This window comes from Pollachius pollachius, assembly GCF_949987615.1.
Source record: "Pollachius pollachius genome assembly, chromosome: 18".
NCBI lineage: Eukaryota > Metazoa > Chordata > Actinopteri > Gadiformes > Gadidae > Pollachius > Pollachius pollachius.
This window is the reverse complement of record NC_136951.1, coordinates 18690989-18706487: the sequence shown is the minus strand read 5'-3', so window position 1 is coordinate 18706487 and position 15499 is coordinate 18690989. Positions and strand designations below refer to the sequence as shown.

The window sequence follows — 15499 nt, the reverse complement described above, 5'->3', positions numbered from 1 at the left end:
ATGATCAGCAGTGGTCACAATCAACACACACTACCAGCCGATGGCGGATGGGTTTCAATCAGTGTTGCGTATTAAGACAAATGCTTGGCCAGCAAGATTCATTCACTCACGGGTAAAAACAAAAAAATACAAAAAATAATATAAGTGGATGCTGCACGATGGACATGTTATATAAGACAAGATGGTACTTTAACAGGACATGTGGTTGCCACAGCAGCAATACAACATGTAACAAAATGACCATGTATAAGGAAAACCATGCTACAATTTATAAGAGGAAGGAAATAGAAAAACAGAAATAAAGATAAAAACAAATAGGCAGTCTTGAGTTCAATATGGATAAGAAGAACCCTTAGTATCTATATTCTCCTCTGGTTTTGTCTCGGTATCGTGGTAGAGTTAGGATGCATGTTATATTCTTTACAGCTTATATTGTAGGCCCTGGTTCTTTAAAGATCTGATCTATGTCGTGTTTATTACACGAGAAGCACGAGGAAATATAAAATATAATAATTGCTTATATTTTTCAATATATGAGCAACCATAGCAGACATATGTACTTTATTAATCCCAGAGAGGAAATGAAGGCGCTACATCAGCACACATAAAAAACTCTCATAAAAGTTAAAGTTGTATTAAAGTAAGAGACTATGTAATAATTAAACACCTATGAAAAATGTAGATATGAAATGCACATTTACATACAAGTTAGTTGACCCGAAAAAGACAACCCCAGCGATATTAGGGATTTGGTTGAATTGGCACATGGCCTGTTATTATCATTTTTATCACCAATACCATTTAGGCATAAAAAAAAAAGGAATAAAATAAAACCCTCATTAATCCTCATTACAACATTTTTTGGGGTGAGGGTCCCCGATCCGAACATAAGACCTTAAATAATCTTCATTTCCTACCTCGTCAATAGACAACGGAATCATTAAGTCACGCACCGAAGCTGCTTGGCATCGCTTTCATCATATAAACTGTAGCTGGTCCCAGGGAGAAACTACTGACCAAGGTTTTCGTTGAGCAGTTGGAACCAAATTTCCGGGTACATTATGTTTTTTCCTTGACGATCCGCCTAGTTGTCCCACACACCTGTCCCACAGGTGACATCTGGTGGAAGACGAATATCAATACAATAAAACCCCTGAAGCTGATTGGCCCATACTTGTAGTCAGTGTGGAGAACCGTAGGAACTGATCGCGCAGACGTCTCCGTCCAGCCCCCATTGTATGCATCCACGTGGTTGACTTAAAGCTGTCCGTAGGAAGCGAGTATAAACGCATAATGGAACTCATGAGGTAAGCATTGGGCTGTATGCCTGGCTAAATGTCAGCAACAGCAACAGACATTCATAATTACCAGGGACTGCTAGTCAAAGCCATTCGAGTTTTTAGTGGTGCATTCTCAACATGCCCAATCGTTGCCGGCAGTAGAGAGCGATCTCTAGCGGCAAAATACGGTACTGTCTCAAGTTAGAACTTTGTATGATATAGCCTAGGTTAGGTTGAAAAGTCTCATAGACTCTAAAGGCACTAAGATTGTTTTAGGGACTTTTTCACCTTGCTAGGTCCTATCCACAGTGTATACTGTTACTTTATATTCAAAAGGTGATATACAAGTCTTCCTCTATAGCTAAAAAGTTGTTCTGTGTGTTGGCAACTTGTAGATTTTATAATATTTCATAGATATGGTCCTCACAGGCAGAATCGGATCCCAACCAAATAAAGGAGGCCCTAATAGGGTTCCTATTCCTATTGTCTTTGCAATGTCTGATTTTTATCATTTTTAATCGTATACGATTTTAATATTGTATAATATCATAGGTTTTTTACATCATTTGTCGCTGCACATTGATTCCAGTAGAATCACATAACCTGGTTGTCGATCGTACAGACCGGAGCCAACAGTGTCTCACCTCCACAGCTTCCTCTTCCACAGCGAATCCATGAGGGCTTTCTGTCCAGGCACGTTCAGGCCTTCTCTCTCCTGGTGGTCCCATAATCTCATCCTAACTGATAAAGCTTCAGCCTACTGATCACATCTGTATTCAACCTCTCTCTCTCTCTCTCTCTCTCTCTCTCTCTCTCTCTCTCTCTCTCTCTCTCCATTCACCCGCTTAGCATAATATGCTAAGCGGGTGAATGGAGAGAGAGAGAGCATATTATGCTCAGATATGCCATAGGGTAAAGCAAAACACACATGCACTTATACAAATGAAATGCATTCCATACATTGACTTTTACACATACAATTGTGTGGCAATCTGAACAATCCACACATTTCACTTGTGGATGAGCAATACTTTGCAATAAAATAGCACTTCCTACCAGTAATTTCATTTAGTTCCTCATTTACAGCCCCACAATATGGTAATGCACCGAATTACTTCTTGAAAGGTTGATTTCCCGTAGCACATTGTATCTGTGTGTGGAATCTTTTGGTTTAAGCCTTTCCTTTCATGAGAAGAATGGCATGGTTTTCTTGGTCACAAAGTGTGTGTTTACCCTTGGAGCCATGGTGGCCCTCTGTCTTACTCTATCCCTTCATTTTCTACAGATCCTGGTTTGTCACATGTTTCTGGAAAAGTGTCTAGCCAAAGACCAAAAACAAAAATGATAGAAAAAAAAATAGGATTAGTAGACATACTCGCAATAGGATACAGTGTATTTGTAGTTTATCACATTTGCCAGGTTAAAGCAATTATATTTTCATGTTTTCTCTTAGTTCAGGTAAAGGTAATTTTATGATGGTATTTTTCCTTGGAATTGATTTAATTTGTGTGCCGCATTCAGAATCAAACCACATTATTTACTTTTTTGCTTCATGGTATAAACACAAACCCTGGCTCAGCAACACTATATTCTAGTATCAAATAGCAAAGCAGTGCATTCCTGAAAGGAATCTGTCCGGGAATATGATTCAAATCTTTGTGTGTGTGTGTGTGTGTGTGTGCGTGTGTGTGTGTGTGTGTGTGTGTGTGTGTGTGTGTGTGTGTGTGTGTGAGAGAGTGTCTAAGGAGATAACACACCATAATGGCTTTCATTGAAGTATCTCCGTGTTCCATATCTCCAGAGTGCCACTGAACCATCAAACCCGTGTACCCGCACACTCTTCTAATCATCCGCACTTAATTCCCCTCCCCCCATGACACACACACACACACACACACACACACACACACACACACACACACACACACAAACACACACACACAATGTCACGGCAAAACACCTATTGTCGAGATGATGGCTATATCCTGAACACGCATTCCCATACACATCCACTCACGCACAGACACACGCACACAACCTCGGTACCATCTCTTTCAAAACTGCTATTTTTTACGTTTTCCCCATTAGAATGATTCTGGGGGAATTAATGGTGGGATGCGGGCTGGGATAGACATAAACAAACAAATAGATGTGAGGGCGCGTTTCTCTCTCCCTCTCTTTGCTTAGGTGCTCCGTCTGTGTAACGGTGCATTCTTCCGCCCCTGCGATGGGGAATATCCGGCCCAGACTCACGCAGGTTGCAGATCAAAAGTTGGGTTTGGCTTTGAAAAGGCCTTATTGGGATTGAGTTAATAATATAGGAAGTGGGCCTAACCACATGCTTGGGATTCTGTTAAGACGGTTGACTATGAAGGTTGCATACATAGGTCTATGGGCCTACAACATAAATCCATGAGTCCATACAATTAAATGTTATCACAAAAAGGGATTGTTTTATTTGGTTTGACAGAAGTCTCATTGCAACAAATTTGATGGGAATACATTTTGGTAAATGCCAATGTTTATCGACAAAATACAATGAAACAATTCCAAACTGTTCTTCTATAACAAATAAATAATGGCTTATTTAATTATTATATGATTAATTTATCTCCAATATAAATGCCCAATTTTGTATTCATATATGATAGTCTTTTTTGCAAACAGTGTAAGGCTACTTTTTGTAATGGATAACACTTAAAAACATAAAGAGAATTGTGAATGGAAATGTACCAAGATTGCCACCAAACAAACACAGTGATGCTTTGTAGAGTGTCTTGGGAAGTTCTAAAAATGAATCTCAATATGTTACCATTGACCTACTTTAAAATATCACATCTTCGACTGGTACAAAGCGTTTATTTTTATATTTTAAAGTAGGCCTATTATAGTCTCAACGTATAAAGTCAAGAAAACACTCATGCTTCTATTTCCATTATCTAATAAACTTCTAGTAAAGCTCGCCGTCGCTGTTACACTCCGCCCCACGTGGCTGGCCGGTTTTACCACTTTTACCCGCGTCTCCGGGCGACATCTCCAAGACGCCGGCCGCGCTCCGCTCCAGCACCCCCTGCAGCTGGCGGATGTAGTCGATGGCCGCACGGAGGGTCTCCACTTTGCTCAGTCTCTTCTCCTCCAATTCCCGCGGCAGGTGTTCCCTGAGCCGCGCGTAACCGTCGTTCACGCAGCGCACTCGATGACGCTCCCTCTCGTTGCGCTTCCGAATGAACGCCGGCTCGTAGGCATAGTCACACACCCCGCCGAGATCCAGAGGATGTCCGCGGAAAGGCAGGTAGGCCAAACGACCGGTGACGGCTTGACCCGAGGCGTCCAGGTAGGTCGCGTCGAGGTGGAACGGAAGCGCCAGCGCGTCTTTGTAGCCTTGCGCGCGGCGCGTCTTGTCCGCGGACGCGCCGTGGTGGAGCGCAAGTTGCCGCCGGACGAACGAGAGGTGCTCCATTAACTCGGCGGTGTGACGAGACATCTTGGAAACACACACGAAAAGCACAAGTTAAAGCATAGTCAAGATTCAGGGCAGCTTCGATTCAGGGAACCTGCTAAGCATCCTCCTCATTTATTTATTTATTTATTTATTTATGAAACACCCAACCCTGCGATTCTTACCCCTTTAGTGTCTTCGGGATATCATCCTCTTTCAAAGCTTTTTGCAAGAAATGAACGTATGCCGTTTAAGTTTAGTGATGTCTCTGAGGATTCGGGGCACAGATGTGATTCAAGTGACAAGCGAAGCAGCCTTCTTCTTGATATGGGGCTTTCTGGGTGGGTGTGTTCTTGGGCGGAGATGAAACAGTAACTGCCGAGAGGGTTTAGAGATCCAACCCTGGTAGGAGATGAGGGCGGAACAGCTTATTAAGCAGTCACAGTGAAATGGTAAAATAGATATGACAAATAATAACGCTTTCATTGATGCCTCTTGATCTTGGTTTAGCTAGTATTGCATTCATTCGTGTGGCTTTCTTCAAAACAGACCAAACTAAAATGAAACTTTACGCACGGAAACACAGAAATACAACTGTGTTCGGTCCAAATATTCAGTTTGGTCCAAACATTTCATCTCGGAAGTTCCTATAACAGACTATTTTAACAGAGTAAATAAATAAACATTATTATCATTATTACTATGAAGATTATGATTATTATTATTATCATAATTTTTATGATATGATTATTATTGTCATTATGAGAATGATTATAGTTATTATAATTATTTTTAACAACACTTTTCCGTGAAGCAGTGTGTTCTCCCATTCTGCTCACGCTATTGCGCATGCTCAGTGTAGTGTTCGGGAAGGCATCCTTGGGGTTTGTTTTCATTTCCTTGGAATTGGCTTCTCAAGTAATGGCGAAATGCTTCTTCGATCCACACAGAGAGTTGTGCCTCTCACAAAAGGTCGGTTACAGTAGCTCAGCGAACCCAGCCCGCGGTGCTGACGACCACTTTAAACGGTGTGTTTAGCCACCGAGGCTAACATTAGCCACACTGCAACACGGAACGACAACAACAGTCGGATGGTCTGTGATCGTAATATCTGCACCTTTTTTTTTTGCTGTTCTACTTCAACGCGGGTATGCGCATTGCCTAGTCGTCCATTGTCTAGTATCCTATCCGATTATTATCCCTATTACGAAGTAAGTTTTGTTTTCCGACTCATGTCCTTCCCTGTGTCAGCCATGCAGACTCGTCGCTCGGCGTCACGCCGTGGATGACCTGGTCGAACATGGACCACAATTGAATACAGGTACAGCCCGCGTGTGTTCTGCATGCCCATCCCTCCACGTGGACCCCGTTTCACTCGGTAGAGCCGATGTAGATACACAGACAGACAGACCCACGTTTGATCGACAGACGGACTGAGCCAAGCCTCTTCCCCGACGTCCTCCGCAGGATGAACGACATTAACCTGAGTCCTGTGGGCATGGACCAGCTGAGTGTGACCTCCGTGAGTGCCAGCCACCTGGGTCTGCCCAACTCGCCCACACACAACCCCATCCCCGCACCGGGTGAGTCCCCGCATCTGTCCGTGTGCTTGTCGTGTGCGTCGCATTGCTAGCAGAGTACTGTGGTAGGATGGTCAAGTAGTGGTTAGGGTAATTCCAACGGCCAACTGAATGATACTGGGTTCGATGAATGTGTGCGGTTTATAGCACATTAGCAATCTAAGAAACGCACCTGCTAGAAGCTACGTTATGGCATGTGATGTAGCATTACTGCTTGATCAGCTATACCCTATGTGCTGGCCCACCGGTGTGCTAATGAACAAGCTAAGATGCATGGGGATCTTTGCTTGTTGTCTTGCGTTTCTCCAGAGGTTCATGGTAAACAACACTGAAACGTGAAGTGCTTATTTTCATTGTATTATTTTCATTTGAATGTCTTGATTTTTGAACAGGCATGTCGGTGACCATTCCCAGCCTGGGTCCTTCGCTGGGTTCCTTGCCCTCGGCCCTGTCCCTCATGGTGCCCATGGGTTCCCTTGGCGACGGGAGGGGGGTGATGTGCGGCTTGCCCGACAGGAATTACTCCCTGCCGCCTCCTCCGTACCCCCATCTAGAGAGCACCTACTTCAGACACCTGCTACCGGGTGAGTGAGAGAGAGTGGGAGAGTGATGGCGTGAGAGAGTGACAGTGGCAGTGAGTGAGAGTGAGAGAGAGTGGGAGAGTGATGGCGTGAGAGAGTGACGGTGTGAGAGAGAGCGAGTGGGAGAGTGGTGGCGTGAGAGAGTGACGTGTGAGTGAGTGAGTGAGTGTGTGAAGGATTGAAGGGGAGGGAGGCGTTTGCGTTTCTGAGTGGAGTAATGGAAAGAAAACATGAATTTGTGATCATCTTCAATGTCCTGTCCTTCCTTCTTATCAGTACACAGATGCAGCACAACAAAATATTTAGAAAAGAGTACACCGCTGTGTCTTTACTTCCTCTGAATCCTCTGTTCTCTGTGTCGACGCACAAAGGACGGATCGGGAGCTCCGACCTACATGGATGGTTCAGCGCTGGTAGATAGTGGGGGAAAGGCCGAACCAGGGCCAGCGGTTTGGTTCCCAGTGCGTTCACCCTGTTAACCCCTTCTGTGCTGGTCCAGGAATCCTGTCCTACCTGGCTGACCGCCCCCCCCCCCCAGTACATCCACCCCAGCAGCCTGAACATGGACGGCACCCTCTCCGTCCCGGGCAACAACCCCTCCGGCCTGGACCCCTACAGCGGCCCCGGGGGTCCCCTGGAGCAGGGCCTGGGGCCCCTGGACTCGCGGCAGGTCGGCGGGCAGGCGGACGTCCTGCACCCGGGCGGACCCCACCAGCTGGACCCGGCGGGGCTGGCCATGGAGTCGCGCGTCAGCAGCCCCATGTCCCCGGACCGCATGGGGGAGGAGCTGGCCCCCATGGAGGGGGTGGGCTCGGTGACGGACGGCCAGCAGCTGGGTGGGGGGGGCGGAGGAGGAGGAGGAGGAGGAGGAGGAGGAGGAGGAGGGAGGCAGCCCCAGCCTCACGACGGCCTGGCCGGCGTGGACCCCACGTCCGGTGGCGGTATGCCGCTGCACGGACCCCCCGTGCTGGAGCTGTCGGTGGGCATGGAGCCGGAGCACATGGGGAGGCGGGCGGGGAGCAGCGGGGAGATGAACCCGGGGCCGGTCAGCGTGGTGCTGGCGGGCTCCATGGAGTCGGTGTCGCTCCACGGGCACCCGGGCATGGGGCTGGAGGTGGTGAACGTGTCCCCCGTCACGGCCGAGGTCACCCTGGGGCCGGAGAACAGCCTGGTGCTGGTGAACCCCAGCCTGCAGCTGGAGGATTCCACGTCCAACAAGGAGAACATGGTCGCCGCCTTCACCATCTGTGAGTACGGGGTGGGCGTACACCGGGCTGCCTCTAAGGAGATAAGGCATGGCGTTAGTACTGTTAGTACTCCCCCGCGTTCTACTATCAAAGCCTGTCACTTAAAGATGCTTTGATAATGCCAAACATTGTACATACCATTAATATTGTTATCTTTTCTATGAACCGTACGCCACTTGCTAGGCCGTAAGGCCTACACGTTATGAAAGGTCAAATCCTTGTGTCATGCTCACCTGCGATGGTCGCGTCCTCCTCTGATGGAGCCACTGTGTACGACCGTAACGTGAGGCACTCTGTGTTGGGGGGTCCTCTATAACGTTATGCTCTCTGTGTTGGGGGGTCCTTTATAACGTGATAGTCTCTGTGTTGGGGGGTCCTTTATAACGTGATAGTCTCTGTGTTGGGGGGTCCTTTATAACGTGATAGTCTCTGTGTTGGGGGGTCCTTTATAACGTGATAGTCTCTGTGTTGGGGGGGTCCTCTATAACGTGATAGTCTCTGTGTTGGGGGGTCCTTTATAACGTGATAGTCTCTGTGTTGGGTGGTCCTCTATAACGTGATAGTCTCTGTGTTGGGGGGTCCTCTATAACGTGATAGTCTCTGTGTTGGGGGGTCCTCTATAACGTGAGGCTCTCTGTGTTGGGGGGTCCTTTATAACGTGATAGTCTCTGTGTTGGGGGGTCCTTTATAACGTGATAGTCTCTGTGTTGGGGGGTCCTCTATAACGTGATAGTCTCTGTGTTGGGGGGTCCTCTATAACGTGAGGCTCTCTGTGTTGGGGTCCCCCAGGGTGCACGCTGTGCGAGCGCTCGTACACCTCGGACTGCCCCGAGCACGGACCCGTGACCTTCATCCCGGACACGCCCATCCAGAGCCGGGCCCGCCTCTCTCTGCCACACCCCCTCTGCCTGCGCATCTCCGTCACTGACGAGCCCCTGGGTGAGGGGGGGGGGGGGAGAGAGAGAGAGAGAGAGAGGGGGAGAGAGAGAGGGGGGGGAGAGGGAGAGAGAGAGAGAGAGGGGGGGGGGAGAGGGAGAGAGAGAGAGAGAGGGGGGGGGAGAGGGAGAGAGAGAGAGAGAGAGAGAGAGAGAGAGAGAGAGAGAGAGAGAGAGAGAGAGAGAGAGAGAGAGAGAGAGAGAGAGAGAGATCTACACTCACAGAGAGAGAACCATTGGTAGAGAGCGAATTAATGGATATCTTTGCGGATACACGTATTCATAAGATTACTATGCGCTGGTTTTATAAGCCACTCTAACATAAGGCTACAAAATAACACGTGGCTGGTGGTAATAACATAACAACAATTAAGAGGGTTTTGGAAAGTCAGGAGAAAACATCGCTGCCCTGGAGATGCAGATACGAATTCCTTTATTCATCCCAAACAAAATTATTGATTACAGTTGCTCATAGGGTTAGTCAGACTAATAATAGATCACGATTGCATCTAACCAACAGCAGAATGTATTAAGATATTCTCGTACATAATCTAAATAATTAATGAATAGGTACAATTATATACATTATTAATTATACTGTGTGTGTGGTTTTGTATTTAACAAAGGTTGTGTTTCTCAGGAGTGTTCGCACGGGACACGCACATCATTCCTCAGAGGACCTGTTTCGGGCCGTTGGTGGGGCAGCATTGTAGTAACATGGATCTCTCTGATTGGCCGGAGAAGGACACGCCTCAGATCTGGAAGGTGAGCGAGCTTGTTCGCTGGTCCCTGATCAGTTTGGGTTTCATTGCTCTCAAATCAAAAATGTGCAACGCTGAATCATCGTTTTTAAACTGCAGATGTACCACAACAATGTTCTGGAGTTCTGCATCGTCACAACAGACGAGAACGAGTGCAACTGGATGATGTTTGTCCGCAAGGCGAGGTCGGTCACACATTAACTTTATTCAGTGCCTCTTACCTAGTGGTTATGATTAGTTATGAGCCTAATAAACACACAATACATTTCATGGCTGAAGATGTTCTTCTGTGCTTCTGTATGTGTATGTGTGCACGTCTCTTTAAGACTATGTGCAGAAGAATATCTATTTCAAGTGTGTGTGTGTGTGAGAGTGCGTGCGTGCCTCTGTGCTTCTGTATGTGTATGTGTGCACGTTTCTTAAGAAGAATATCTATTTAAACTGTGTGTGTGTGCACGCGCCTCGGTGCTGCAGGACGCGAGAGGAGCAGAACCTGATGGCCTACCCGGCCAACGGTAAGCTGTTCTTCTGCACCACCGCGGAGATCCACCCCGACCAGGAGCTGCTCTTCTACTACAGCCGGGACTACTGCCGGCTCATGGGTACCGCTCTCTCGCCTTCCTGTTGGATCTAGTTGTTTGTCCCCTTCCATGTGTTACCACCATATCGTTTTGGATAGTGGTTTTGGGGTTTGAATCCCAGCCGGAAGTCTCTGGGTCCGAAGCCCAAAGTCTGTAATTATCCTTGAGCAAGACACAATCACCCCTCTGATTCTGACTCTGAATTCCCTGTCAGCCCTTTGGGTGATTGATTGATTGATTGATTGATTGATTGATTGATTTTATTTGACCGTTTTGATATAAAATATGAACAGCAACTCTGTGTCATACATTAAAATACCTAAATGGTCAGGGATGTTACGATAAAGCCAGAAGGCTTGTTCCATTGTGGTCCCTGTGGGGCAGGAGAAGAGGACAAGTAGCAGCTAATCACACATCAATCAGTCAAAAGAATTACACCGTTACATACAAGTCACACACATAATAATGATCATACTTAAGACATGCGTAAGATTGGCGTCTAGGCCAGGTAAAAGTGTCTGCTGAATGTACTAAATAGGGAACCAGGTTGTCTCTACAGTTATTGACAAGCCTATCTATTTCCCCGACCAGGCTCAATCGTAGATTGCACGTTGTTCTGGGGAAGCTGCTGTCATTGTCTTCAGCACAAGAGGCGTGATCGACGGGCATAGTTCAAACGACTCTGTACGCAATTGGCTGCTTGCCGACGCTTCCCTGTCGTCATTGTGTTAAACCAGCCAACAGCGCGCCAGGGGGAAAAGCCAGCTTTGTGATTGGCTCCCGCAAAAACGTATCGGAAGCAGAAAGAAATGGATTGCTCTTCTCCAGACCCTTCTGCAGGGCGGACTCAAATCGCCGGCAGAATGGGCTGGGGCTACCCAGTCTGGTTATTGACGTCTTTCCCTTTTTCTTTCTCTGTCTCTGTAGGCGCTCCCAGGGTCCCCGAGGGACAGATTTGCCAGTGTGGCAAAGAGTGCTCCTCCTTCACCGAGCTCAAGTCTCACGTCAGCGACCACAACCCCCACCACCATCCCCACCACCACCACCACCATCCCCACCACAACGGCCACGACCACAGCCCCTCCCAGCAAGACCTCCCTCACCAGCAGGAGCAGCAAGCCCAGCAGCAAGAACAACAACAACAACAGCAACAGCAACAGCAAGAAGGTCACCATGACGACAAACTGACCAATGGGAACTCGAGCACGTCCTCGTCCCCGTGGGGCTGTCACAGCCATGCGAACAACAACAACAACAATATTAACCACAACAACAATGGCGACGGCAACGACAGCATCAGCAATGGCGACGCCCACACGAACTCGTCCAATCACAACGCGGCGCCCCCCCGGGCCAAGGCGGGCGGGCGGGGCCACGGCGTCCGCGAGAAGAAGTTCAAGTGCAGCATGTGCTCGCGGGCGTTCATCACGTCCACCAAGCTCAACGTGCACTTCATGGGCCACGTGGGCATGAAGCCGCACAAGTGCGAGTACTGCAGCAAGGCCTTCAGCGACCCCAGCAACCTGCGGATGCATCTCAAGATCCACACGGGTGATTGGACCAATCCTAACCGTTATTGAGTTTAAAGGGGACGTGTTAGACCGCCAGGTGTGAGCTGGCTTAGCCGTTAAAGGGTAATTCCGGTGTACAATGGATTTGGGATATGGTTTGTATGATAACGAGTTGAAGCGTTCGTTTTGGAGCACAAAAACCGTATATAGACGCTTTCTTCAGTTGGCTGTTTTTAGCCGATTCTATCAAAATGCTATAAACTTGGAACGATGGGGGCACTGGTTATGGTATAAACTGAATCGCTATTTTAAACCACTTAAAAGGTTAAAAGTAGCCCGACACTTCTTTGGTAGTATAATAAGGGTCTTATCATATAAAACTACCAAAGAAGTGTCGGGCTACTTTTAGCCTTTTAAGTGGTTTAAAATAGCGATTTAGTTTTTACCATAACCCCATCGTTGTAAGTTTATAGCATTTTGATAGAATAGGCTATAAACAGCCAACTGAAGAAAGCGTCTATATACGGTTTTTGTGCTCCAAAACGAACGTTTCAACTCGTTATCTTACAAGACATATCCCAAATCCATTTTACACCGGGATTACCCTTTAACAAGCCTTTTGGGAAATCTGCCTCTTCTGACATCACAGGTGGGCGTGTCCACCTAGATGTGTGCTGGATGGATCAGTCTACCGGCCTACCCGGTGGACTGTAGCAAACGTTGCTTGTCTATCCTTCATACATCTAGGTGCACACGCCCACCTGTGATGACAGAAGAGGCAGACTTTCCAAACGGCTTGTAACGGCTCATCACACTCACCTGGTGGTATAACATGGGACCTTTAAAATTAGGAAATACTTTATTCAACCGGGGACGGAGTTTCTGGTTTTCCAGCTGCAAAGGGTGAACAGAACCATCCAACCGTTTGATTTGCACTGTACAGTAGATGCTTGGCCTCATTTAAGGTATTTAGTTGAATTAGATGAAGCCGTTAATCCTCATTCAAAAAATTCATAATAAGCACCAAATCTTGTAAAATTCGGACCGTTGCCATCATTGTTTTAGGATTTTCGTTCTGCTTTGATCCGATTTGGGAATAATTACGCCAATTTAGGGCTGCTCGATTATGGGGAAGAATAATCACGATTATCATGGTCAATATTGAAATCACGATTATTTTTGAGTTTGAAAACATGTATTTATTCAGCATGCCTCCCAAAAATAACTATAACTGAGAACTTTGAAATTCGCCATAAAAAAATACACTAAATGGTCAAAAAGAAAATATTCCAATCTAAAATAATATACAGATGTGTATCCAGCTGTTCTGCCCTTTCTAAAAAAAAAAAAGAAATTGATCATGTTAATTTTGTGAACGTTTGTCGCTAAAAATCGAAATCGCGATGAAAATTCAATTAATCGCTCAGCCCTACGCCAATGGCACAACATTTTTTGCGGAAACACCAACGATTCATCCTCAACACGCGTATGAAGTGGTCACACTGTATACTTAATAATGGAATTATTATTTTTTCGTCCATCTTCCGGTCTTCCAGGTCAGAAGAACTACCGGTGCACGGTGTGTGAGAAGTCCTTCACCCAGAAGTCCCACGTGGAGTCGCACATGCTCATCCACCAGGCCGGCGAGAAGCTCAAGTGCGGCCTGTGTGACCGCGCCTTCATCAGGAAACACGACCTGCGCACACACATGTTCTACCACACCAAGTACGTTCCCTACTGCACATACACAGTACATGCTCGTATATACTGTATGTACTCATATTTACAGGGAGATAATGATAATAAATCATTTAACTTTACTCACGTCAATCTTGTTTCTAAGTGTTGGTTACAAAGTGCTGTTAGAAAAAATATATATCAGTTGAAAATGTTTTAAAGGAATGCTATTTTGTATGTATGTATACTTTTATATATTGTGTCAAATTCACTGCTTATGGATATGGTTAAATGGTTAAATGTTATCTTTATCCGGTTAATGTTTAATTCACGTTCACCATTTGAATTACAGCGAGCGCCACATCCAGTGCCCCAAGTGCGACAAGCACTTCCTGAAGACCAACCACCTGAAGAAGCACATGAACTCCCACGAGGGCCGCAGGGATTTTGTCTGCGAGAAGTGCCACAAGGCCTTCCTCACCAAGTACCACCTCACACGCCACCTCAAGATCTGCAAGGGGCCAAAGGCGGAGAGAGCTTCACGGAAAGGACGGGGGGAGGAAGAGGACGAGGAGGAGGAGGATGAAGAGGACGAGGAGGAGGAGGAGGAAGGAGAAGAAGAGGACGAGGAGGAGGAGGAGGGGGAGGGAGAGGAGATGGAAGAGGAAGACGAGAGGGGGGATGGCAGGGAAAGAAGGAGGACGGGTAGAAGGGGAGGAGGAGGAGGAAGGAGATCCGAGAGACTTATCGATCCAGCCCAAAATGAAGACTGCGACTATGGTTCGGAAAAGCCCCTGTCGCCCCCACATTGACGACACTGTGCCTCATTGAACTGTTGTTTATTTATTGACTTTTGTACGGTACTCATTGTTTGTGTGATGCTATTTTTTTTTGTTTTTTGCCAAATTTGGGAGACTTGTAACTGCTGTTGGAATGTCTGTTCTCAGAAGTTATCGTCAGTTATTATCTTTCTTCAAATAAGTTATTTGTTGTTCTTTTTTGGGGGGCTATAATTTAATCATGGGTGAATGCCTGAATCAATGAATCATTTGACGAATTTAACATGAGATATTGTTGTTTTATATGGGGTCAGAACAGTCTCATTAATAATGAATGCACAGAGAAGGTTTCACAAATTTATTTTGTGATTTCTATATAAATTACTCTCTTCTCACAAATACATTTCAATGCACACACACATGGATATTGGTATGTATAAATGTAAAATAAAAAACGAGGGAGGCATCTGATTGGCTACAGAGAGTTCCTTGTTGAAAAAAGTGCATTTGTGAATCCAGTCACGTCAGGAGTCTCAAAAATCCACATATAAATACAGACCAGTTCACACACAAATGCAAACAAGTTCACAAATGAAAAGCGTCTTGTTAATTCAAGTTTAATAGTTTGTATATAAATGTAACAACATCCAAATACATTTTTTATGAAAATTGCAAAAAAAAAAATTATTAATATATTTATGGATTTATATTACATTTATTTTAAACAAGACACATTTGTGTGTGGATCAGAAATGTGTTTGTGAAACTTATTTTTGTTTATGGATTTATTTTACATTTATACATACCGATATCCATTTGTGTGTGCATTGAAATGTATTTGTGAGAAGAGTCATTTATATATAAATCACAAAATACATTTGTGAATCCTTCTCTGTGCATTCATTATTAATGAGACTGTTCTGACCCCATAGTTTTAGTCCAGTGGAAGGAATTTATTTAATACCTAATAAACCTAAAATACATCGAATTTTTGATCTACAAACGGTTTAAAGACGTTTCGGAATTAATGTATTTTGTTTTATTTTTATGTGTATATCAATATACCATATGTATAAAGCTCATATGTACACTGTCTCATGGTATGAGTTTATCAATGAATTCAAACTG

At 45.7% G+C, this 15499-nt stretch overlaps 2 protein-coding genes across 2 annotated transcripts; one reads left to right on the top strand and one right to left on the bottom strand.

Moving 5' to 3' along the window:
• Positions 1-3758: 3758 nt before the first annotated feature.
• LOC307089830 (achaete-scute homolog 4-like) lies at positions 3759-5013 on the bottom strand. Its single transcript, XM_079756264.1, has 2 exons — positions 4905-5013; positions 3759-4764 (listed from the first exon to the last, which is right to left on the bottom strand). The coding sequence occupies exon 2, from the start codon at positions 4762-4764 to the stop codon at positions 4231-4233; it is 534 nt and encodes a 177-aa protein (XP_079612390.1). The 5' UTR covers positions 4905-5013; the 3' UTR covers positions 3759-4230.
• Positions 5014-5597: 584 nt separating this feature from the next.
• LOC307089726 (PR domain zinc finger protein 4-like) lies at positions 5598-15496 on the top strand. Its single transcript, XM_079756139.1, is given in 12 exon segments — positions 5598-5867; positions 5971-6302; positions 6692-6883; positions 7380-7405; positions 7407-8127; positions 8917-9066; positions 9703-9827; positions 9923-10008; positions 10298-10425; positions 11332-11955; positions 13472-13640; positions 13945-15496. Coding segments are annotated over 11 exon segments (2796 nt in total). The 5' UTR covers positions 5598-5867; positions 5971-6187; the 3' UTR covers positions 14405-15496.
• Positions 15497-15499: the final 3 nt, after the last annotated feature.

What these genes read in the sequence shown, in the direction of transcription:
- LOC307089830 (XM_079756264.1), bottom strand. Translation starts at nt 4,764, where the DNA reads ATGTCTCGTCACACCGCCGAGTTAATGGAGCACCTCTCGTTCGTCCGG.